Source organism: Parasteatoda tepidariorum, chromosome 3, assembly GCF_043381705.1.
Source record: "Parasteatoda tepidariorum isolate YZ-2023 chromosome 3, CAS_Ptep_4.0, whole genome shotgun sequence".
NCBI lineage: Eukaryota > Metazoa > Arthropoda > Arachnida > Araneae > Theridiidae > Parasteatoda > Parasteatoda tepidariorum.
In genome coordinates this window covers 56,149,785-56,175,820 of record NC_092206.1, presented here as the reverse complement: position 1 = coordinate 56,175,820, position 26,036 = coordinate 56,149,785, and the positions used below count along the sequence as shown (strand labels likewise).

Here is a 26,036-nt window from a genome sequence, read left to right as displayed (position 1 = left end):
ACATGTAACTTATATCGGCTTCTGTTCTTCTTTTGTTAATCTACACAGACGTTAAGATTTACAATACGAGCTCAGCAATCATTTAATAATGTTACATAACCCCATAAAAATTTCAAAGATGTTTTTATTCCTTATTGATTTTCCATAAAACTGATGCACAATCTAATGACCCTGAGAGTTGTATGCTATTGACTAAGATATCGCATGACTAATATAGTTTTTGTAATAGATTATGTATTCAGCTTTAGTGCTGAGCTGAAAACGTAATTTATTCTTGTGGGTTTTTTTCTTTTTTTTTTTTTTTGCATCTCAATCACGTAATTCATCAAACGAAAAGTTTTTCGAATGCAATGACAAACATTTAGTTATCATTCAACTCAAAATTTCGCAATTAATTATGAAGTGAGATCAACCTTCACAAAATGTTATTAAAACGAAGATATAACGTTGGTAGAAATTGTGTTGAGGAAAGCATAATTTTAATTTTATGTATTCTATCTATGTTAATAAACTGTATATCTTACGATATAAAAAAAATTCAATCATTATTGAATTAATTGATGAAATATTACTTATTACATTTCATATAAATATATTGAAATTGTTTGTAAAAAATTTTTGTATTCCTTTTAAGATTTAAAAAGATAAATTAACATAACTAAAATCAAAAAGATAAATTAACATAATTACATCTAAAAGATAAATTAACATAATTAACATCAAAAAGATAAATTAACATAAAAAGATAGATGAATTACCATAATTAGCTTTAAAAAGATAAATTAACATCAAGAAGCATAAATATTCTACTATTCTTCTAACTAAACTATTCGAACCATATTATGCAGATAGCGGCTACCCCTCATATTTTGATGATCAAAAATCCAAATTTAGAAAAAAAAGAAATTTTTATTCTATGAAAGTACGTTTTGGTGTCTCAATTTTATAACTTAAAATATCGTCCTTCACTAATTAATTAATATAATTGCAGCCATTCAGTTGAACAATTAAAATTGGCATTTAATTCGTAAAAATCTTATTAGAAAAATTTTTTCAGGGCGATATCGTTTTTTTTTTCTTCACGCAATATAATCGATTAAAATAGACTACTTTAAGCTTTAAAATGGTGTAAAATATCCTAAGTTTTATTAACTTTGAAATTGTGATGCTTAAATTGGCATATTTGTGGAATTGCCAAAATATTTTCAAACGTATATTGGCCGTAAAGTTCATTAAAACAACAATTTACAAAAGCAGATAAAATAAATGATATAAGCATTAAGCTCACATAACCATTGGAGTAGCGTGAAAGAAATTTTTGAGGGGGCACGCTGTTTTTGTTTTAATTTTTTTTATTTATTTTAATTTTTTAGAACATACATATTAAAACTCTAAAATAAATATACGCAGAGAACATTTAATAAATATCTCTAAGTTTAGGAGTAATTTTTTATATTCAACAGAGGAGTTAATATCTAGTATATTGACAATAATTAAAAGCTTTCGTGGGGCATGACGGATTCTGTAGAGCAGTGTTCCCCAACCTTTTTTTCACCTCGGACCAGTCAACGTTTGATAATTTTACCGCGGCCCGTTGGGGAGGGGACGTTGATTTTTTACATTTTAGATTATTTTGATTTACTAATTTTAATTTAATTGTATTTAAACATGGCTTCAAAATAAAATACAGTTACACCAAAAATTAAATATTAAGTGATTTAACATTTTAACTTACTAGAACGTTAAATCAATGAGAACCCTGAGCTTGTTTCTTTGCAATGAGATAGTTCCATCTGGGGGTAATCGAATCGGAGACAATGATACATTACAAACATTAAAAAATTTATGTCACTACCTTCGGTTCACCCCTTTTTTAAATCAATAAAATTTTAATGCAACACAGATATTTTTAATTTGGAGTATAAACCTAGGAATTTAAATTCAGTTTTGATGAAATATGCGGCCCGGTACCATTTGATCCACGGACCGGTACCGGTCCGCTGACCGGGGGCTGGGGAACACTTCTGTAGGGTATTCAGAGCATATTGTGAAACCAGGGAAAGTCTGAATTTTTTGTTTTATTTTCTTGAAATTTAAAAAAAAGGCTATGGCAAAATGAACGGACCACCCTGAATTACTTTTGATCAAAAGATCGGATCTTCACGTTCTAGGACTCAATCTTAATAGCTATAGGAAAAGACCTCAAACATGTAAATTAATTAGTGCAGACGATATTTTAAATTACAAAATCAAACACAGAAGTGTACCCTCTCTGAATAAATATGCTGTTTTTTGACGTATTCAGAGTTTTAAACCCCAAATGATAGGGTGCAGATGCAACCTGGGAAATATGGTTCCCATACTTAGGTCACGAAAGCGAACAAAAATAATCTTTCGTTACTATTTATTACTTTTTATTTGATAATAGTCGGCAAAATTTTGAATTTTAGGGTATAAAATTTTTTACTTGATTTTGAAGAATGTGGCGAAAATTTGAGCGAAATCCGTCGAATAGTTCCTGAGAAATCAAGTATTAAATATGAGACATTTATAAAATTCCATTTCTCAGGAACTGTTAAGCCAATTTTGCCCAAATTTCTTATTTTGCCATGTAAAATTATATTCCTTAAAATGATATAAAAAGCCGTTTACCTTTCAATTCAATATTTTTTCAACTATTATTTCTTAAAAAAATTTTTTTACTAAAAGTTAGCTTTTTTATGGGATTATCTTTGGACAAATGAATTCCATAATTATGAGCAAAAAATTTTAAATTCGCTCAAAATAAACATTAAGGAGTTGTAACTTTGGATCTCCCTTCTGGCCAAACAATGGGGACCATATTTTCCAGATTGAGACTACCTTCTATAGTTTGGTCAAAGACCCAAATCCATCATCTGATTTCGGAACTTAAAATATCGTCTGCACTAATTAATTAGCACATTTGAGGTCACTTTCTCAAATTATTAAGATTGAGTCCTAGAACGTGAAAGTTCGAAAATTAGATCAAAAATTATTCAAGGTGGTCCATTTTTCTTTCTCTTTTTCTCGATTCTTTTTTTTACGTATCGTACAATCCTATTTCAAGGTATGATATTATAAAAATTCGATTTTTCTAGATTTCTGAGCGTATTTTTTAATATATATAAAGATATATAAATTGTTGTTCTGATTTTTTTAAACGTTTCATTCTAGGTTTTTCAAATATTTACTAAGATATACTTTCTTAAATAAATATTACCAGAAAAAAAGTATGGTCAAAACTGCTTGGAATATGGTAAAATTTACTGCGTTTCTGAATCTATGGGAGCACAAAAAGCTCGGTGATTTTTACCGACATGCTTTGGTTTGATTTTGGTAAAATTTACAATAAAATATGGTTTTATAATCTGTGGTAAAATTTGGTTACTTTATCATGATACCTTGGAGCATAGCATAACAACCAAACTTAAAATTACTTTTCAATTTTGCATTTTTTACTAAATGTGTGATAATAAGCTTGAAAACCAGAATTTCCTGTAAACCCTTGCATATGAACGGAAAAATAACCAAATGAATGATTTCAATAGCTTATATTATAGTTTTATCAACCAGAATCATGTGTTTTTTTCCCGAAATGTATATGGTACAGTACGCTAATTTTAAAAGAAATTTTTTCTCTATGTAGGAAATTGTTCTTATAGGAATTGTGTTTCATTTTAATTTTCAGACATGCAGTTGAGATTTAAAAAAATAGTACAAAATGCAATGCAATCCTAACTGTCCCAAAATAAATTTACAATAAAAGAGTAGTGTATATAAATTTAGTTTAGGCTTGTAATCAGTGATATAAAAGCTTTTCCCACGGTGCCCAATACATAAAAGAGTTTTTATGGATTTAATTCGTTTTTAATTATTACCCGGAATATTATGAGAAGATTAGATCCATCACGAGGAACTTAATTTATTATTTAACAGTATAATTCTTTAACAGAAATTTCTCTTGAAATCTAAAAAAAAAAGCTTTTTTTTTTCTATATGCAATAATGTGACACTTTTTAATATTTTTATGCATTTAGTGTAGTTCGGTATTTCAAGTCCCCAGTGACGGCTTGAAGCCCATCCAGCTTCAGATCGACGGATACCAGCTTGTCTGGGAAGTAAAAGCGGCCTGTGCGCAATGCTGTCCACGTTGCCACAATTGTGCCGTTGGTCACCAAATTTTGGAGCATTCTTCTTAATGACCTCCCTTAGCCCACTACGGGCTGTTAATGGAATGGTTTACTTTTTTTATTACTTTTTTTATTCAATCGAACTAAACATAGAAATTTATTTTTTGAACAATTTCGAATATAAATTTAATGTTCTAAATAACCTTGTTATTTTTTAATGCTATAAAATCGAAATAAGTAAGACGATGCTTAAAACTTTCGACAGTTATATAAAGTGAACAGTGTCTTCAAAAATCACTACATAATGTTAATAGAAAATAATAGTAATTAAAAAAATTATATTGCTCATAAAATAAGCTAAATAACTAGTAACAGCAACTATAAACTAATGTTGAAATCCTTAGGCAATTTTTTAAAAAAAATCTTTAAATATTTTTAAGTTACCACTTAAATGAAAGTGATATACATAGAATTAATTCGTTAAATTATTGATAATCCATATTAAATTATTGTTTTTTTTTTTAATTAAAAAAAATTTTTTTTATAGAAAAAATGTAGTGCTATAAAAAAATTCTAAAGTTTTGAAAAATTATTGAGGGGGGATGTGCCTCCCTGTGCCTCCTCGACGTTACGCCTATGCACGTACCAATAAAAAAATGATTAAATTGTCCGTGTCCAATAATTTTTGATGCCAGTGGTTACACTGAATGTTGATTTCAAAAGCGAGCTGTCAAGATGGGAAATGGAAGGAATGAACGGAGAGCAGCCAACAAAAGGTCCATCAATTTGGTGTCCACCGAGGTGCCAAAAGGCCCATTCCTATATCAATATGAAACCAGTTTCAAATGCATCCCGCTTTGCAAAAAAATTTTAATTAATTCGTTAAATGCGTACCTTTATTGTAGCGCTATTTATGCTCTGGGCCTTTTGTGCTCTTAGACCAAATAAGAGTTTTTTTAAAGGTTTTCTATATAAGTATTTCTAAAAATGCATGTGTATTTGCACAAAATATGACTCACTTATATTAACATGGAATCAGTATCGAACAATAAATCCCGCTTTTCAAATTAATTATAAGAACTTCACTATGTCCACCCCAGTGATCGAAAATAGCGAAACCACTGTAGTCGCACCTTTTTTTCGCAGTTTGTAGTGTAGTATGTTACTTTTTTTTAAAAAGTAGTGTAGCGAGTAGTGCGTTACAAAAAACAGTAGTTTGTAGTGATTCCTGGCAACTACTTTTTACGTATAGTTTAGTAAGGAAACAGTAAGTAACAGGGGACAGGTAACAGGAAGTAACAGGGTTCTAACACAACTAATTTTTCGAATTTGATGGGTACAAATCTTCGCTGGTTTGTAAATGGATGCAATTTAAAATGCTCCTGTGACTGTGAGTTGACAGGAATTGCGTATTTAAAATCACTTAAAACTAATAATTAAGCTAGCGATTGCAAATAATAGATAATTTATCATTTGGTTGCACTTTCACACGCGAATGGATATTGAAACATTGATGTTATTTCAAAGGAAGGAAACACGTTTTCGATGTACTTAATTTCTTAGAGGAAATAAAAGAGCATTAAACAATTTAAAAAGTTGCAATTATTTGATAATTTTGCATTTCTTAAATTAAATATTCGCTTTCGAAAAGGGCAAAAGAAATTGAAGATAAAATGAACAAATTCGAAACTAAATGTCTGAAAATAATAAACTGACTCAAGTAAATATGAATTAACATTTCTAAATAATTCTTCATGTTTGATATAAACCAACTTTTTGTTCAAAACCACTTTGAATATAATATGCAAGTTAATTTCTCCAGTAGTGTAAATTATACAGGCGTAAATTAAATCTCCAGCAATTGTAGTTGTAGTACTACATTTGTAACAAAGTAGTTGTAATTGTAGCAAGCTGCAAAAATAGTTTAGTATCTCCGTCCACTGGTACACCCAATTATAAAATCTCTAGGGTAGTACTGTAACATGCTAAAAAAGTGAATTTCCCGATAATTCACCATGTTAGAAGCTTTACTTTTGTTAATTCTCGAAAGCAAAAACTACCTTTCCAGAACGACTTTATTTCAAAAATGGGTGATCTGCTGAGCTGTGAATTTTTTGAAGTTCTAATCCAAATCATGCAATAATCTTCAAAAGATGTAAATAACTCTTATGTTTTTTTCTAGTCACATTTCTATTTTTATGAAATCAAAGTAGAACAGGTGCATGCGCAAATGATTGGAAGGTTTTCGAATATGACACTATACAGTAAATGGAAAATGTTATCCAATTTGATAAAATTGTGTGGTACGACCAAAAAATTCCTTGTGTATATTTTTAATTAGATAAACTGTATCACTCACGTGATCTTATTGTTACATCTTACCAGTTAAATGCAGTGTTACTTTTCATCAATATGCAATGAATTATGCATTTTCACTTCTCTTTATGTTGATGCACTTCTGTATAATTCTTGTTCAATGAAAGTAAGAAATATTAACGAGCTTGCACAGTTTTGAATATTTGATCAGCTTTTAGTAGATTATAGTTCATTGAAACTATGTATTTATTCGAAGAAAGTAACCTTGTTAAGCAGATGTATGTATATGTAAATTCATGTATGAAATTCAGATTCGTAATTGATTTTAGACACAGATAAAAATGCTGGTTTTTAAATAAATACAATTGATTATTTTTGTTTCAAGAAATTGAAATTTTTTAAAGTAAAATAGTGAAATAATTTGAATTATACTTCGGATTAGTTTTTTGGGTTCGGTGAAAAAATTCAAATATGGTGCAGTTTGTGCGCTCTGTATAACAAAGAAATACCTAGATGGGTTATAATAATAATATGTATTTAGATTTTTTATCATTTGTCTTTTTTTCTCAATTTATTTGTTGTCAGAAAACACTATTCGATAAAACAGTACTTCTTCATCATTTTTTTTTAAAAATAATAATTATTATAATTTCCACTTTATAGAAATATATAAATTTCCAATGCATATAAAATTCAGATTCGTGATTAATTTTAGACACAGATAGAAAAAATACAGGGTTTTAAATGAATATGTCTAGCTATTTTAGTTTGCTAGTAATCTTTGTTTCAAGAAATTGAAATTTTTTAGTGCTAGGTTGTGAAATAACTTGAATCATATTTCAGATTAGATTCTTTATTTTGGTAAAATTTTAAATTTAACGCAGTTTGTGCTCTCTATATAATAAAGAATTACCTAAATCTGAAATAATAATAAAATGTATTCATATTATTAATCATTCAGTTTTTTATTAATAAGTTATTTGTAAGAAAGACTATTCAACAAAAATATTTTTTAATTTTTTTTATTTAAAAAAAAAATAATAGTATTTTCAATTACTTTAAAACACCTCTTTTTATGAATATAAAAAAATTAAGAAATTTCTTCTGCATACCGTTGTGATAACGAACATAGTTTTAATTTCATAATACTAACTGTGTTTTAATAAGCATGAGTGGTTTAAAATGCAAGGATGGAAGCACAGATGCATTCGTGATTTCTGTCACAACACGCAAAGGAAAAACCGTTCTTTGGCCAATTGATGTGATAGTAAAAAGAGCATTTTTTTTCTTCAAAAAGCTGTATCGTTTTTTTTCTTTATAAATAATGTGAAATAAAAAGAATTTTGGTTTATCAATTTTAACGTCACGATAAATTTCTTTTATTTTTTTGCAATATGCAGAATTTCACAGAGTGGTTCGATTAGAAAGGTTTGCCAGTGAAATGAACTTTGATCATATCTCAGTCCCCTGATATCAACAAGCAATATTTCCTATCATTTCACTTGTTTGCATACACTCTCTTATCTTTGCATATAAAATTCTTGTTTCGAAATTCGCAATTTCGGTAACTATTGTAGTGGGTCCCACCACCTATCTTCACGTGTAAGACCGATAGTTCCACGTGTTTAAATAATAAAAAAAATTTCTCTCCTTTGTCGAATTGTTCTCTTCAGTGTGTTCTAAATTTCGAAATGAGAAACAAAGTGCTAAGTAAACATTGAAATTCTGTTTTCGAACTAAAAAATGAACTGAGAATCACAGACTGCGTGGTTATTATTTCTTTTGACAACTTAAGCTATTTACAGTACTAGACAATATCCTTTCAAACTTATAAGGTAACCGGTCCCATTAGAATAATGCGAGATATTTTAGAATTTCTTTGGATTTTTTTTAAATTACTGCAATACAATTGTACAATTAGCTTTTTCATGTTGCTTATTTCTGATTGAATTTTAACTTATTTATTTATTTAGCCTTTTAAAGCAGAATTTTTAATGAACATTATTTTTTTATACTTTATTCATTACTTTGTTTAAATTTAGGTTTAAAAAAAGTGAAAAATATTGTATTTAGCATTTTAATAATTTATGGTTATGAAATACTGCATCGGACATCTGTGACTTATTCTGCGTTAAAGGTAAAATCTTTCAAACACAACTCACTTCCAAACAATAATTTTTCAAATTTGCACTTATTTGCAGTTATTTAGATCCAAGCACTTATTTGCACGCACTTATTTGCAGTTATTTAGATCCAAGAGAAACAGTAATTCATCATTGAAATCTCATTAATTTATAAAATTAATTATTGATAAAATTTTTGAATATGAATGAAAAAAAATGTTCAAGTTACTTTTTTTAGATTTTATATTTTAGTAAAAATATAATCCCGATAATCTGACAAATTTTTTTAGAAACTATAAGACTGTGTTTTATAATTAAAAATACCAAAATGTAATTTTACTTAATTAGAGTGCCAGAAAAAAATACGTAAAAGGGGCACGGCCAGAGGAATAAAATGCTTTTCCAAAATACGTCATGAATAATACTTTTTCCCATGGTTCTCTTAATAACCTCGTATCTTAGATTTCAGAACAATACAATACTCTATATACAGTTTATATAGGCAATATAAGAATTAGAATGGCCGGAATAGCCTGATTGGCAGGGCACTGAACTCACGTTTGTGAGAACGGGAGTTCGAGTCCAGCCAGTGGTAAATAGAGACCGGTACACGTTAAATCTCTCGAGTCACAAAGTCCTCCCTGTTCCCGTAATAAGAAAAAAATCAATACCTCTGGGGGTACTGAATCGGAGACTGATCGTTCTCTGGTTCAGGTCAAAATTACGATCTGTAGGCGAATGAATGGATGTATGAATGGGTCCGCCTTATAAACGGGTGTGGCAAAAGTCGAATTCTTGGCTCAGCTGGAAAACAAGAACAATCACACCCCTCTGCCTTAATGGCCGACAACAACAACGACGAATTAGAATCAATATTTTTGCATGCGTAACTTCTAGTAAAAAGTGTTTATATATTTCCTGATAATGGAGGTCAATTTAAACAGGTGATCAACTTAAAATGGTGGTCAACTTTACGCGAAATTTAAATTTTTGCTCAGTTCTGTCCAGTGAGAACGACTAAAAAACTTCAAAAGCGAGTTTTTCTCGCAAATACATGTTTCCAGTCGGCAGAACTCTTCATTCGAACTCTTCACCGATTGACTTCACATTTAAACCGTATGTATCGTTCGACTCACCGCTTACAGAATTACTTAATTTTTTTAAATTTGATTCCATATTTATTTATTCTTTTATAATAAATTTTTTTGGTAGTGATTTCATTTTTAAATATGAATTTAAAAAAAAAAAAAAAACGAGCTTTTTCCTACTCTTTTTTGTAAGCATATTCAAAATTTTTGTTTATGCTCATAATCAAAATCAAATAATCGAAATTTACTGAGCTTTCATAATCAAAATTTACTGGAATTGCCGATTCTGTCGCACCTCCTTCGAAGAGAAAAACTTCCTCAAATAAAAGCTATACAATCTCTATTTTGTTTACTGATTTGTAAAGATTAATTCGTACAGTTTAATTGTGTAATAGAAGGACCCTTTTCAGAATTTCTATTTATTCCACTACCTTGCTGAAAAAACGATTCCTGAAATGTCCCTTTTTTCCCCATCCTAATGGCGACCTTACCCAATAAGAGGAAGCTATACAGCGAGAGAAACTTTGCATAGCAAATTCTCTTTCAACCTCCGAATGTAATCTAAAATTTAAAATATGGAATAATTGAGTTCTGGTAAACCTAAAGTAAGCCATGAACTTTCAATTGAAAAAACAACTAACAAGGGAAACTAGGGAAGTGTGACTCGCCAATTTCGAAATAAACTAGTGGGATGTATGCCTCATGAGGAATAATTTTAGGGGGCAACATTCGTTTCGGCCCATAGAAGGTCCTGTGAGAGATAAAAAATNCCCTTGTAAGAGAGGATAACTTAGAATTATGCAATAAAGAACTTCTCTTTCAATAATTTGTTTGTATTTTGATATTTTGAAAAATGTATTTTTTGTGTTTGAAACTTTCAGGCTTACTCTAGGTTTGCTTGCAATCACTTTTTCTATACATTAAGTTTTAAATTATGATATGGGGGAGGATTTCTGATGCAGAGTGGTATAGCGTCCTCTAAAGACAAATTGCTATAATCGAGCAATAGCTGGCAACCACGAGAACAGTTCTCGATAGGCTTGCTTTTAGTGATTCTGAGAGCTCATCTCGTGATTGCCAGACAGTATTCAATTCCTCCAAAAATAGCATCTGCTTAACTAATAAGAATTACTACTATCATTCAGAGCATATNAAAACTGTTAGGTTAATTTTAAAAGAAAATTGACATCAAATTTTTTCAAATTTTTTTTCCAAAAAACTTTCCAAATTAATTGGAGTATGTAATTGCTAATTAATTAATAATTAATTAACAATTTATTTATAAACAATTAATAATTAATTAACAATTAACTAATAATTAATTTTCTGATCAATTTATTAAGTACCAAATTAATTAATTATCCAATTAATTACAAATTAATTGGATTATGAGACAATTACAATAACTAATAGTCTACATTGAAGTAATAAAATATCGATTTTTCTATATATTGAATTATTTTTTATCTCTCACAGGACCTTCTATGGGCCGANCGTACAGTTTAATTGTGTAATAGAAGGACCCTTTTCAGAATTTCTATTTATTCCACTACCTTGCTGAAAAAACGATTCCTGAAATGTCCCTTTTTTCCCCATCCTAATGGCGACCTTACCCAATAAGAGGAAGCTATACAGCGAGAGAAACTTTGCATAGCAAATTCTCTTTCAACCTCCGAATGTAATCTAAAATTTAAAATATGGAATAATTGAGTTCTGGTAAACCTAGAGTAAGCCATGAACTTTCAATTAAAAACAACTAAGAGAGGATAACTTAGAATTATGCAATAAAGAACTTCTCTTTCAATAATTTGTTTGTATTTTGATATTTTGAAAAATGTATTTTTTGTGTTTGAAACTTTCAGGCTTACTCTAGGTTTGCTTGCAATCACTTTTTCTATACATTAAGTTTTAAATTATGATATGGGGGAGGATTTCTGATGCAGAGTGGTATAGCGTCCTCTAAAGACAAATTGCTATAATCGAGCAATAGCTGGCAACCACGAGAACAGTTCTCGATAGGCTTGCTTTTAGTGATTCTGAGAGCTCATCTCGTGATTGCCAGACAGTATTCAATTCCTCCAAAAATAGCATCTGCTTAACTAATAAGAATTACTACTATCATTAAGAGCATATTTATAAACAGTTGTATACTATTTTTAGTCTTAATGATATTTAATGCGAAAAAGCTTTAAATAAAAAAATAAAAAATTTTTTTAACATGAACACACATAAAATAATGACTCAGCAAGGTGCGTTTTTTTTAAAAATCTTTTATCGCAATAAAAAAAATATTGAAAGGGGAAAGAAAAAAAAAACACTATTCTCTATCTCTTTTACCACAGGGTCGTTATCTCATTTATCAACTATTATCATAACTTCTGAGTTATCTCTTCATATTATGCAACTACTAGGAAATAAATGTCACTCTTTTATGTAACGAGTAATAAATATACTGCGCAGATACCGATAATTAAACATGCATATTGATTATTAAACATGCATATTGATTAGATACTTAAAAACAGAAAAAAGGAACTAAACTAAAAATAAACTATTATACACATAGACACATTAGAATAATATTTCCCCTTTTATATTATATATTTATGCCGTATCTGATGAGTATCATTTGGTCTATAAAAGTGGCGAAATTTAGACATCGACTCATTTCAACAATACCTAAAATTATGGATTCTATAGTAACATTTGTCACTTTCGCTATTATTATGTGTAGTTCCCAAGTCTTTACCACAGCGGCGAAGAATGAATGTCTTATCAACAAGACATTTTAATCCATCTCATCGACTTGAAAAAAATATGCATTCAGCCCTCATACCTTTTTGGCTTTATGCACTACATCAGCCCCTAATTCCAAATGAATTTTTCTGCCTCTTGAGTTACCAGTTCAGAATAATGCTATATTTTCAATTAATTTAATTGTGTTCATCAATATTAAAAAGACGAACCTTTTAGGATTAATAGCTAGCTCATGCGTTTTTAACTTGATAGCTATAGCTCCCACCGGGGGGGGGGAGCTATAGCTACCAAGACTTAAGAGGACGCTATACCATAGAAGAAAATTTTGATCACATATTCATTTTGAACCAAAATAAGTAATTTAAAGATTTAAACATAGAAAAAATGAGTTCAGTCATACCTAGAATAAGCTAGCGTATCATACATAGAAGTTACAAATAATGAAATTAAATTTTCCAAACATCAAAAGGAAAACAAATTATAAAGGAATAGCTAAACATTATGCAATGGGGAAATTCTCTTCCAATGATTAGTTTACATTTTGATTTTTTTTTCCTCCAATCTTTTTTCCAGCAATTGAAACTTTATGGCTTACTCTGGGGTTGCCTCAACTCACTTTTTCTGTACTTTAAATTTTAAATTACTTATGGAGGTGAAAGAAAATTTAGGATGAAAATTTTCTCCCGTGGTTATAGCGTCCTCTTAAGGGGATTCTAACAAGGGTATGGTTATTTGAGGAGTATTAAGGATTTGTATTTCTAGAGAATCGCTAAGAAGTTAAAGAGAAAATCAGTATAGAGTGCACATTAAGATACATAAATTACTTGGTTCGGTTTCGAAGAATTATTTACCTTTCTAACTCAGCATATAATGCTTGTCATTGAAGCAGTAATTACACTGAAGAGCCAAAAAAACTGTTACAGGCATGAGTATGCGAAGAAGTATGGAGCCAATCAAAGTACAGCGCTGCGATCGGCACCTCGTATATAAGACAACGAGTGTCTAGCACAGATCTTAAATCGGTTACTGCTGCTACAATGCCAGGTTATACAGATTAAAGTGAGTTTGAACGTGGTGTTATAGTCGGCGCACGGGAGATGGGACATAGCATCTCCGAGATAGCAATGAAATTTGGATTTTCACGTACGAATATTTCACGAGTATACCGTGAGTATCGGAAATCCGGTAAAACATCAAATCTACGACATCGCTGCTGTCGGAAAAAGATCATGCAAGGACGGGATCAACGACGATTGACGAGAATCATTAAACGTGACAGACGTGCAACCCTTCCACAAATTGCTGGAGATTTCAATGCTGGGCCATCAACAAGTGTCAGCGTGCGAACCATTCAACGAAACATTATCGATAGGGGCTTTCGGAGCCGAAGACCCACACGTGTACCCTTGTTGACTTCACAGGTATACCAGTTTTTTTGGCTCTTCAGTGTATATCAAAATAAAAACAAAATAAGATGTTTTTTAACGATAGCAAATAACGATAGCCTCTTTGCGATTTTAACATGAAACGGCGCCATGAACTTCGCATGAATTTAAAAATTGTGTGCTCCTCCCGCTTTCTTAAATTTTCCCAATCTGTAAAAAATTCCGGAGAAATATTACCGACACTGAAGCTCCCGGTACTTTTTACCGTAAAATCCATTTTTACCGGAACATGTTACGAAATAAAGAATTTCATTTACCGTAATTTTTACAATAAGCCATAAAATCAATTAATCACTCTTATTATAAATAAATATTACTGTAAAGTTTAAGGTTTAATATTTTACGATGAAAACGGATTTTATGGCTGATGCACCTAAAGTGTTGGTACTTTATTCCGTAATTTGAACCCGAAATTTGATTGATGACTGTAATATTCTTAACAATATATGTTCGATTTTAGTTTTGATACATGATGTTTCATAACAGGGATTTCCAACTTACACGAGGCCGCAGGCCACAATTAAAAATATAAATCAAATGGCGGGCCACAACTTTATCAAAATTTTATGAAGGACTTTTTTATGTTTGAAAGAACATTAAATATTACTGTCAGATTTTTAATCAGTTGCACAAAACAAAAGTATTGAATTACACATTGAAATAAGTAGATTTTTAAAAATATTTAATTGCTTTTAATAATATTTTTAAAAATATTAAATAAATAATAAAAATTCGGGCTACAATACCTTTAATGTGCACCTATGTATTAAACAAATATTGTGCAACAGATATCTAATTGTAAAGATATAAAACTTTAAAAAGGTTGGTATTAAAACTTACATAGAAGCACGTAGCACGCAAAATATTCAATGAGAAAATTGAGATATGTGTGCTACANGCTGCTCGCCAGATTTTATTGCATTATAAAGAAAAGTTATTGAAACTAAATACAACTAAATAAACAACAACAACTAAAACAAATAACAACAACTACTAATAACAATAACTAAATAAACAACAACTAAATTCCATTCGTTTAGCATTGCGTCATATGTTGTTCCTACTAAATCGAAGTAGTTGTGCTTTTTTCATATTATACCCAATTGTAAAAAATGAGTGAAAACAATTCCACGGACAATGCGACGGATTTCAGGTTATGTCAAGGTGCGTCTCTTGTGAATATCAATTGATTGTTAGGTTTTCTCTTCTGAAATTACATTATGACGCATTCATATACATTATTAATACAAATACATTTTCCCGGGAGAGACGATGAGGCAACCCCAAGCACTTCCACAGGTTCAAGAGGTCCACGAGGGAAAAATCTACAATATTACCGTGATTACAGAGCACGGAATCGAGCGGAGCAGGAAAAAGAGTCGTTGAATAGAACTAGTGATCCTTCTACGACTGCTGATTCTTGTACAATTAACGTCGCAGGTTGCGAAGTTTAACTTCTTCCGCGCGGAGGGACTCCACGCACTATTTTTTTTTCCTTCTTTGGTTTATCAATTAAAAGGAATTTTATTAAAATGTGATTATTTTCGGATTTCTAGTTCCAACGCTTGATAGTTCGTATAGGTATGAGGATGACATAGATGCTCTTATTGTTAACTAATACAATATAGTTCTTTGATTTGATTTGAGAAAATGTGTTTCTTTCAATATTAGCTAGTTGTGCGCAGTTCATAGATTGCAGGCTCACTTAATTTCAGTATAATGATAAAAAATAATATTTAATAATGTATACAGTTCAAATTGCAAAGTAATTTCCTGAATTTAGTTTTTTGCAAACACTTGAAAATTAGTATAAAGATGTCCCCAATATAAATGCGTTGGTTATCATTTACGATTTTTACGTACCTAATAACCAAACATTCGCTTTATATTTTCTGTAACTTAAAAGACATGATTATAGAAGTGTATCATACCCAAATTATTAAAATACTTCAAATGGTACGAAAAATTTATCTTGAAAACATATTTGTTTACTTATTTTTACGATGGGTAGTCGAAAATTTTTGTCATAGCAAAGCAGGCGATGAAGCAGGAAAACATTTTTTTTCAGCATTTTCCGATATCAAACAACCTTTAGAGTCAATTGATTTAATAAATATTAGTCAAAATGCCATGATGATACTGCAAGCGCCATCTATTATCATTTTACTTAAATTCAATTAGAAAAGAGATAAACGCCTTTCATATTTGCTAAATATAATTAGTATACATTTTTAAAAAACTTTTGATTCGACAAATTCTGTTATTAGACTATAAAAAGGAAAAGTTTTTTTTTTTTCCACTTAGTACCGTTTGTTATGACATTTTCTTTATTTCCCCCATTTTGTCCATAAAGCATACATCCAGTTAAAAGGTTTTAACATTGCAATTTGACTGCTCATACCCTCTTACATTTATTAGATTTTAGAAGTAACTTAAAAAGTAACTTAACATTAATAAAATTACGTTTTAGAGATTTTTGTTGAAATTTGAGTTTTGAAAATATTGCTTCCGAAACGGTGCGCGCTAACAAAAAAAGAGAAGATATTAAAAAAAATTTTTTTGCATTATTGCATGTTAATAATTAAATAGAATAATGTGGAAAATATTGTCAAAATTTCTTAATGTTCCAGTTATCGTAAAAAACGTCAGGCTAAACGATCCAGCTATTAAAATGTTTTTAAAGTTTAACTTACAACAATGCATTATAATAATTTCTCTTTCCCGATATTGCTTTCAGACTAATCTGCACAAAAAAGTGATGAGTGGTTATAAACCTACCCCCTTCAAAAAATAAATAAAAGTACTTACAAACTGCACAAAAAAGCCTGTTCTTATTGGTGAGCATGCATACATATAGACTTTTAATTTTATTTATTAGTTCTTTTGTATATATAAAACATATGTTTCGGTATGTTAACAATTTATTTAAAACTTATATGTGTTTCGATCTACCAGTTGCTTCCATTTTATCTTTTTTTTAATCGGGAAGTTATTTGGTTTGAAAGAATGTTTCTGAAAACTGCTAAGCTAAGCGTCAGAACAAACTAACTTGCATTAATAAAAATATAGTATAAAAAAGACAGATAAAAAAATACTTAAAAACTTATAAATTTACAAATAATGAATAAAAATTTGCAAATAATAAATAAAATCATTGGAGGAAAGTGAAATACTCAAAATGGCAAACTTCCAAATAAGCAGTTTTTCTTATTAGTTTTTTTTAAGTTTTTTTTTGTCATCACCTTTATTTAAAAAATATTTCTAAAAGGGTGTTCCCTCCAAAATACCTTTCGAGTGGCAAGTGCCGATGCCTGAGGCCTTCCCAATAAAAAAGAAAAAAGACCAGTTTAGTATAAGATCGTTTGAAAAGGGGATGTTAAGGGCAGGAAAAGGGTCACTAAGGCATCGAAATTGGTCAAAGGTGGAACTGCATTCCAAAGAATAAAAATAAATCTTTGTTAAACTTTTTTTTTATTTCTCTTTATTATTATATAGGTTAAAAAATAATAGCTTTCGCTGAAAAAATATTTTAGAAGAAATATAAATAAATTTTAACCAACTTGAAAAATGATATTTAAAACATTTAGCTCCTTATTAAAAAAATTATCATAGATTATTGAAACGAAAATTTAATTATGCTAAATTTTGTCTTGACGAAATATTTCAACTAAATAAGCTACCATATATTTTACGAAAACTTTTTTTTTTTCAATTTATATACACCACACCATAAACTGTATAAAAAATAACGAATGTGCTTAAGGGCTAATTTTAACAATGCTGAAGAATATCAAACTTTGGTTATCAAGTACCCTGAAATTAACACTTGAAACATATAAAAATGAAAGGCTATTAAAAAAAATATGCATATTAAAGTAAATCAACACGCGCTGTAAAATGTGAAAGTGAAATTTTATGGAGCAAATTAAAAATATTTTTAACTATGTGAAACATATAAAAATGAAAGGCTATTAAAAAAGATATGCATATTAAAGTAAATCAACACGCGCTGTAAAATTTGAAAGTTAAATTTTATGGAGCAAATTAAAAATATTTTTAACTATGTGAAACATATAAAAATGAAAGGCTATTAAAAATATATGCATATTAAAGTAAATCAACACGCGCTGTAAAATGTGAAAGTCAAATTTTATGGAGCAAATTAAAAATATTTTTATCTATGTGAAACATATAAAAATGAAAGGCTATTAAAAAAAATATACATATTAAAGTAAATCAACACGCGTTGTAAAATTTGAAAGTCAAATTTTATGGAGCAAATTAAAAATATTTTTAACTATGTGAAACATATAAAAATGAAAAGCTATTAAAAAAAATATGCATATTAAAGTAAATCAACACGCGCTGTAAAATTTGAAAGTAAAATTTTATGGAGCAAATTAAAAATATTTTAAATTATGTGAAACATATAAAAATGAAAGGCTATTAAAAAAAATATGCATATTAAAGTAAATCAACACGCGCTGTAAAATTTGAAAGTCAAATTTTATGGAGCAAATTAAAAATATTTTTAACTATTACGAAAAGACTATAAAATTTTGTTGGGTTAAATTTATTCAAAATTCTCTGACACGTAAATAAAAGAAGAAAAGAACGAGGATCGTAAGGAATTGAATCAACCAATCATAAAATAGAGGTATTGAAATTTTATGGAAACGTGAAGGATTTGTGACCCCGACAGATGTAGTATGCATCAGTCACTATTTTGCATCTTCGACCGGCGGGGATCGAACTCACGAACATGGATCCAACGCCCTATCAGTCAAGGTATCCAGGCATCTGCCGAGTAGGAAAGAAGAAAGAGTTTTAAGTAGACGGTAAATTCCTTTCAGTGATATGACTATTAATTCGACTTGTAACGATCAGGAAGAAACTGCAACTTGTATTCTTCGTTATCAGTACCCTAGGTTCAGTAGAAATTTAAAATTTCCTAGCTAGTCGGAAAGTAATAGAAATTTTCATTGTAAGATTCCATCATCGCACTAACGAAAATGTGGTAATTGAAACGAAATAATTAAATATGACCAGCCGCAAAGAAATGTTGCCAGTCATATGAGCCTACACACATTCGTAGACTAAATATTGTAATATGAGCGAATACTGAAACATAGCAAGTAGTCATTTAATACATTAAGTAATATTAAAAGATAATTGTGAATAAAGGTATTCTTAAAAATAATTTTAACTGATTATTTTTGGGACAATAATCCTAAAATCTATTCTGGCATGCAATTAAAAAATCAACGTCAAAAAATTTAAATTGAGATTTTAATATATTAGACATCTTCATATAGTAAGCACCATATAGCGAAAAAAAAAGAACATTTACAAATAAATTTTGTTTTAGATTTCGAAATTCTACTTTAACATTCATAGCATTAGCAATAGGAGAGGAAAAATTGACAAGCAATTTTTTTCGGAATCAATCGTGAAGCACTTACGCTGTTTTTCAATTGCACGGCAGTATTGTGGTAACTGGATGCTAAATGCTAAACTAGATAACATAATTGTTTTTAACAAATAAACACTTGCCCTTTCAGTTACCAATCTTGTCATTCAATTGAGGCAATAATGTTATTGTTAGACTCATTATTTAAGCAAATATTTAAACAGATGGAAAAAGAACTGAAAGAAACTAGTAAACAAACAAAATATAAAATAATTGATCTGTGTAACATTTAAAAAATGGCAAAGTTGTGTTTGATTAATTGAATTTGTACGTCATATTCAACGTAAGACTGTCTAATTGATTTCCGTCTCTCCAAAACTTCTTGAAAAAAACTTAATATTATCTTTAACCTATTTAAATATGAGTGGTTTGCATTCTTTTAAAGTATATGGATTTTGTTTTAAATTTTTTTTTACTAGATTGCATGCCAGAGTAGTTGTCTATTTTATATTTTACTTTAACACTTTTCCATTTATATACTATGAAGTAAAAAAATTTCATTTTTTCTTGATTCTTGACAGGTGCAGTAAATTTAATCATGTATTTTTTTAAAATCTGTCTAAAGCAAAGCTCATAGCCAAACTAAATAGCTGTCACAAGGAAAAGGCATAATTTACTTGCACACGACCGCAAAATATCACCTTTATGTAAATAAGAAAAAGAGGCTAAGTTTGTATTTGAAATAGAAAAGATGTTTACATAATTTACCTATTGCCTTCGAAATGAATTATCTTTGGCAAATTTAACTACAAAGACAAAAAAAAACAAGATAGTCTAGCGCGTTTTATTTCCTAATTACCTTAACTAATTGAAGTGTAAAGACGAAAAGAACAGTTAAATGGCATAATTTTTTCCTCCTAAGGAATAAAAGTATAATGTTTGCACCAAGGGAGGCAGCAGAAATACTATTCTATGTATTGGAAAAATCGTATGTCAGATATATTTATCCTTCAGGGGATATTTAAAATCTTTAAACAAAACGTGTAATTTTCATGAATATTGTGCACATTATAAGAGAATATTTCGAATGTTTAGTTATTTGAATTAAAAACCGCTCTCGGCCTGAACAAGTTTTCATTTTCGACCATGTTTTTTGTAGAAAAAATTAAATAATATTCATAAAAATTTCTTATTTCATTAAGTTATTTTTCTTTTTTTTTCTGAAAAAAAAGTCAGAGGAAATTTCTTGGAAAAAAATATATATGTTTGTATTTGACTCTTCAAGTTCACTTTTATCATCACGTCATTTATTTCACACATTTACTTTATAATATTTTCATTGCAGTTACAATTCTTGTGTTTTTGAAAACGGAGGTAAAACTTGAACAATGGATGAATTAGATCTGTTTCTGGAATCAATATTGAACCCGAAGCGTCCTCCAACGTTCCCTCTATCATTACACTATTCAGAAGGAGTTAAGTTCCTGCAGTTAAGAAAATATAAACTAGCTCTTGAACAGTTCAACAAAGCTTATGAAATGGACCCGAACAGCTTTAAAGTACTTGTAAAAAGGTGCAAATGTTTCTTGGGAATGAGACAGTTCGAACATGCTCTTGCGGATGCCCGAGCAGCTTTGCAATTGAACCATTCTAGTTTGGAGGTGATAGATCTGAAAGGTAAAGTTGAGTATCAAAAGGGTGATTTTGAAGCCGGTTACAAAACTTACAAAAAGGGCTTGGAGATAAGACCAATGAATAATTTTTTGAAAATAGGCCGCCAACTTTGTGAAGAAGCCATGAATAATTCAATGAAGAAAGAAACTAAAATTATAATCGATAGTCAAGATATCTTGAATTTGAAGGATGCGCGTGAGCGCAAATTTAAACCTTGTTGGAGAGACAAAGTGCCATTTCTGCAGAACTTTTTAAGTGATAAAGAGTTCTTGAAGCAATTATTAGCAGATTCTGCAGCAACAGATGTCCGTAGTCTCTGCCAAGAGACCATAAGTCTTATATCGGAAAATCAAAGATTTTGGGCTATGCAAATGCCGTGCAAAAGAAAGACTAAAACGGATAAAATACATCCTAGGAGAAAAAGCGCAAATGTGCAACACATTATTTTTTTAATATCAAGATGTAGGTTTTTTAAGAAAAGGGGTTTGACAGACTCTTGTATATCAGAATGCAAGAAACTAATGAAAATTATCGAAGATTCCTCTGATATTCCTCAGAACGATAAATTGAACTTAAAAATAGATATCCTTCACTTGCTCGGTGCTGTATACAAACAAACAAAAAATTCTACTTTATATTTGCAATGCTTGCACGAAGAATTGAGATTGTCACAAGAACATGACATGGTAATAGGATTCATAAGAGCCTCGCATTCCTTAGCAAAGTATTATCAGAAATGGGAAAACCTTGCAAAATTTTACAAATATTTCTCGATCTTGAATGATAAATTAAAATCCGATAGATTTCATATGTTTTGGGAAAATCGAGACAAATTCAAAAATGTGTATGGCATTAGAGCTCTGCAAGAAGAATCACTAAAAGAAGTTGAAGAAGCAATGATCTGGGCATATGGTGTCGAAGCAAAACTTAGAAAACATATCCATGAAACAATACTGGAGCCGGCGTATGACATTATTAAAGAAACTTATCGTGAAAAAATCGGTCACCAAAATGTTGATCGGCAATCCATCGCAAGAATTATATCGGATTCAAGTGAAAGCGAAAACTTTTACCCGTTTGAGTCAGGATCAGATTCAGTAGCATCGGACTCAAGTATCTCGTCTATTTAGGAGTTCTATCAATAATCTATTACTTATAGGATAATATCTATAAAGTATAGAATATAGGATAATTATGATATTGGATTAATTATATAGGAATAATCTATTAATTATATCAGAAGTTCTATTTATCATGAAATGTATTTGTCTTTTGTAAATCATTCTTTTCCTGATGATTATATTTCTCAAACGATTAAATTATATTTCTCAAACGATAAAATTATATCTTCATATTCTACTTCCCGAACTTCCTCATCGTCTAAAACTCATTATTTCACTTTCCAAACAAAAAATTTTAGAAAATGCTAAATATTAATTACAAAATAGATATTACATAATCAATATTACATAATACTAGTAATGTACTATTAAAGGAAATATAATTTACATAAGATCATTTGGTAAAAAAAATTTAACATTCAAATAGACTTGTAGACTATTTTTCTTTATATAATAGGAATAGAAATTAATGTATAAAAGTTATAGCTATATATTTTTAAAATTATTCGAAACATAGTTAAACAATAAACTTCGTTATCATAACATAAATCGATTTGTAAAAATTTCAAAAAGTTATTATTACATAAAATCTTCCATGTAAAAGAACATTTTTAAAAACTTTTCTAGTTTGGAAACATGTATGAGAATACCGTCGAAAGTTTTATTCTCATAAATGCTCATAACAGTGATCCAAATGATTATATTTCTCAAACGATTAAATTATATTTTGATTTTCTTCATATTCTACTTTCCGAACTTCCTCATCATCTGAAACTCATTATTTCACTTTCCAAACAAAATATTTTAGTAAATGCTAAATATTAATTACTAAATAGATATTACATAATCGATATTACACAATACTAGTAATGTACTATTAAGAGAGACATAATTTACGTAAGATAATTTGGTAAAAAAAAAATTTAACATTGAAATAGACTTGTAGACTATTTTTCTTTATACTATAGGAATAGAAATTAATATATAAAAATTACAGATATATATTTTTAAAATTATTCGAAACATAGCTAAACAATAAACTTAGTTATCATAACATAAATTGATTTGTAAAAATTTCAAGTTGTTATTGCATAAAATCTTCCATGTAAAATAAAATTTCTAAAAACTTTTGAAATCCAAGAAAATGTTTAAGGAATGTTATAACAATTTCATCTTTAAAGAAAACGAGATATATATTATTATTAAATTTTTTATTGCTCTGTTCATTTAGCTATCAATCTTTAATACAAAATTATAGAAGTCAATATTTATCATGATAATTAAGTAAAGAGTGACATTATTTTTACAGAATAATTGGTTTGTAACAAAGTGGAAATAAATATTATAAATCATTTTGATTTTTTATTTATTAATCTTTATGCACATGAATTGAAATATGAAAACAAAAAGTAAAATTCAATAAATTCATTTTTGTAACAATACAACAGAATATTTTATCAAATTAACGCAGATTCTTAGATTTATGAAATGTTTTAAAATACTTAAACTTACTCACAATCTTTCGAATTTCCAAAAATATTCTTATGAATAGTTTATATACTTCAGCAGCACATATAGGATACTTGAGCATTTAAAAAAATTCCATTTAACTTCTTTTCGAACTACAAGCTGATTCTTTCGGTGCTGAAAATTTTTTATATGTCTATGGTTTTGCTCAAATGTCAAAGGCTGTTGTTTAACTAAATAGAAAACATCACTAAGCATAAGAAATGAGTTTAATTTATTTTAAGTACTATATTAAACACGACTCAAAAGATAATGTTTTGGCATATCGTATTTGATTCAAAAACTTAAAGTTGAATATTAGAAAACGATTTCGAAAATGCGTTAATTTATGGAATCGTTTGCTAAAAAAATTTAAATTTTTTCTTTCTTATAATGTATAGTTAAAGTGAGAATTATTAAAACATTTTTGAAATACAAATTATTTTTTAGAAACAGTTTGCAAGTAATTCAAAATTTAAAAGTTAATTCTAATATATTTTTGAAGAAGAAATTCCTTAAAATTTATTGCAGTTAATACGTCAACAGCACATGTAAAACATTTAAAATACCATCTAACTTCTTTTCTAACATCAAGCTGTGTGTTTCTGTGCTGAAAAAATTGTATATGTCTAGAAATTGTACATAGTTCTGCTCAAATGTTAAAGGCTGTTGTTTTGTTAATCAGAAAATATCACTAAACATAAATTGTACGCGTCTAAAATCAATATTTTTTTAATCTATTAATAGTTTTAAATGGATATTTGTTCTTTTTTATCTCGTTGAAACTCTGATTTTTTAACCACTCTGTAAACTATTTTAAATACTGAGGTAAAAAGGTCTTTTAACAGTCTATCTGTTCACTTTATCAGGCAGCATGACTATGTTGATTGTTTGCGACTCCATACATGTCTAGACGAAAATTAGGCAATTTAATAGCCTATTTATTCAGTATTTTTTCCTCCGAGTTAATTAAATTTCTGGGGATAGGTAGGAAAAAGCTCCACTAAAAATGAGTTTTTCACAATTTCTAAGTTACTTCCTAACTGTCAAATATATATAATTGGAATTATACTTTTGCCTTTCATATCTGGTAGTTGATACAAATAATGCTTTTAAAATTAATAACTTGAAATTTATTTAAAGGGATAATAAACTTCTTAATATGCATAATTATTAAATTAAACTTCTTATGCATTAAACCGTTATGCATATTAAGAAGTTTAATAATTATTTATTAAACTTCTTAATATGCATAACGGTTAATATTATTTTCTATTCGAGTTATACTTCAATTTTGTTTACGTTGAATTTTCAATTCAACCCCGTTTGATGGGATCTTTATTTTTATTATCTACAGCAAAATCTTGATATATGGAGTACAGCATATTACGAGAAGTCCCGTATTACGACAATTTTCCAAGTCATCGTCAAAATGTTATAATTAAAGATTAAAAAAATTATATGTTTATAACGGGTTAAAAATTTTTAACCTTTCGCTATTACGACAAAAATTTTTTAGGGAACATATTTTTCTGTTTAAATCAAAATAATTGTTCAAAATAAAGCAAAAAAAGGTAAATATCTTAATCTTTTATTGCCTTTTTTAAAAAACAAATATGGATATTTACTTACAGCGACAAGGATCACTATGCAATTTCATTTCATATTATGAATTGTCATTTTAACGGACTTTTACCATTCGCGATTGCAACACTCGAATACGCCATTTGGGGTGAACACCAGTGCATGACTTGACCCTTCCTCCTTCTCCCTCCTCCCCTTCTCAATTGTATAGGAATGAACTACGATATTTTCCTCTTTCTTAATATTTTTCGTATTTAATTGTCAAAAATATTATTTTTTGAATTTCCACTATGCTTTCTTTTAGAAATATGTTCAATATAGTTTTCAGTTCCAACTTAAAAGTTTTTAAACTATTTAAAAATCGCGAGAGAAACTAACGTATTTCCTTCTCCTATGACTCTCCACTCGCTACTGGTGAAATCATGCGAAGTGCAGCCATAGGTAGAGAGTCTTGCTCCACGCCGCCTGAAATTCATTTCAATAGCCAATATTTAACTCATTAAAGAATAAAAAGTTTCTCTCATATGAAAGAATAAATGTCACGGCGAAAGACTGAAATCGGGGTTGTTGACTTTCACCGATGAATGTCGACAAACGCCAAATACGTCGGTGAAAGATCGAATATTTCATTACATTCTTGTACATTCGGACCCTCACCGGTGTATGTCGACAATCACAGATATGCTTTGGTGAATGTCCGAAATATTTATTATATTCGATTTGATATGAATTTATTCGTGGATATAATTACATTTATTCGATATTTTAACCCTACACTGATGTTTTTTTAAGGTTAAGTGCCACTGCCCGGTATATCCTACACTGATGTTTTTTTAAGGTTAAGTGCCACTGCCCGGTATA

General features: G+C 29.2%; 2 protein-coding genes across 2 annotated transcripts in view; both read left to right on the top strand.

The window, feature by feature from the left end:
* The window catches only part of LOC107449808 (general transcription and DNA repair factor IIH helicase subunit Xpd), a 363,770-nt gene that overhangs the window by 234,550 nt on the left and 103,184 nt on the right, over positions 1-26,036 (top strand). The gene's annotated exons all lie outside the window — the stretch shown is intronic.
* LOC107449812 (outer dynein arm-docking complex subunit 4-like) lies at positions 19,539-22,370 on the top strand. The gene is made up of 2 exons (XM_016065469.4): positions 19,539-19,633; positions 20,636-22,370. Exon 2 carries the CDS (start codon positions 20,679-20,681, stop codon positions 22,092-22,094), a length of 1,416 nt encoding a protein of 471 aa, XP_015920955.1. The 5' UTR covers positions 19,539-19,633; positions 20,636-20,678; the 3' UTR covers positions 22,095-22,370.

What these genes read in the sequence shown, in the direction of transcription:
- LOC107449812 (XM_016065469.4), top strand. Translation starts at nt 20,679, where the DNA reads ATGGATGAATTAGATCTGTTTCTGGAATCAATATTGAACCCGAAGCGT.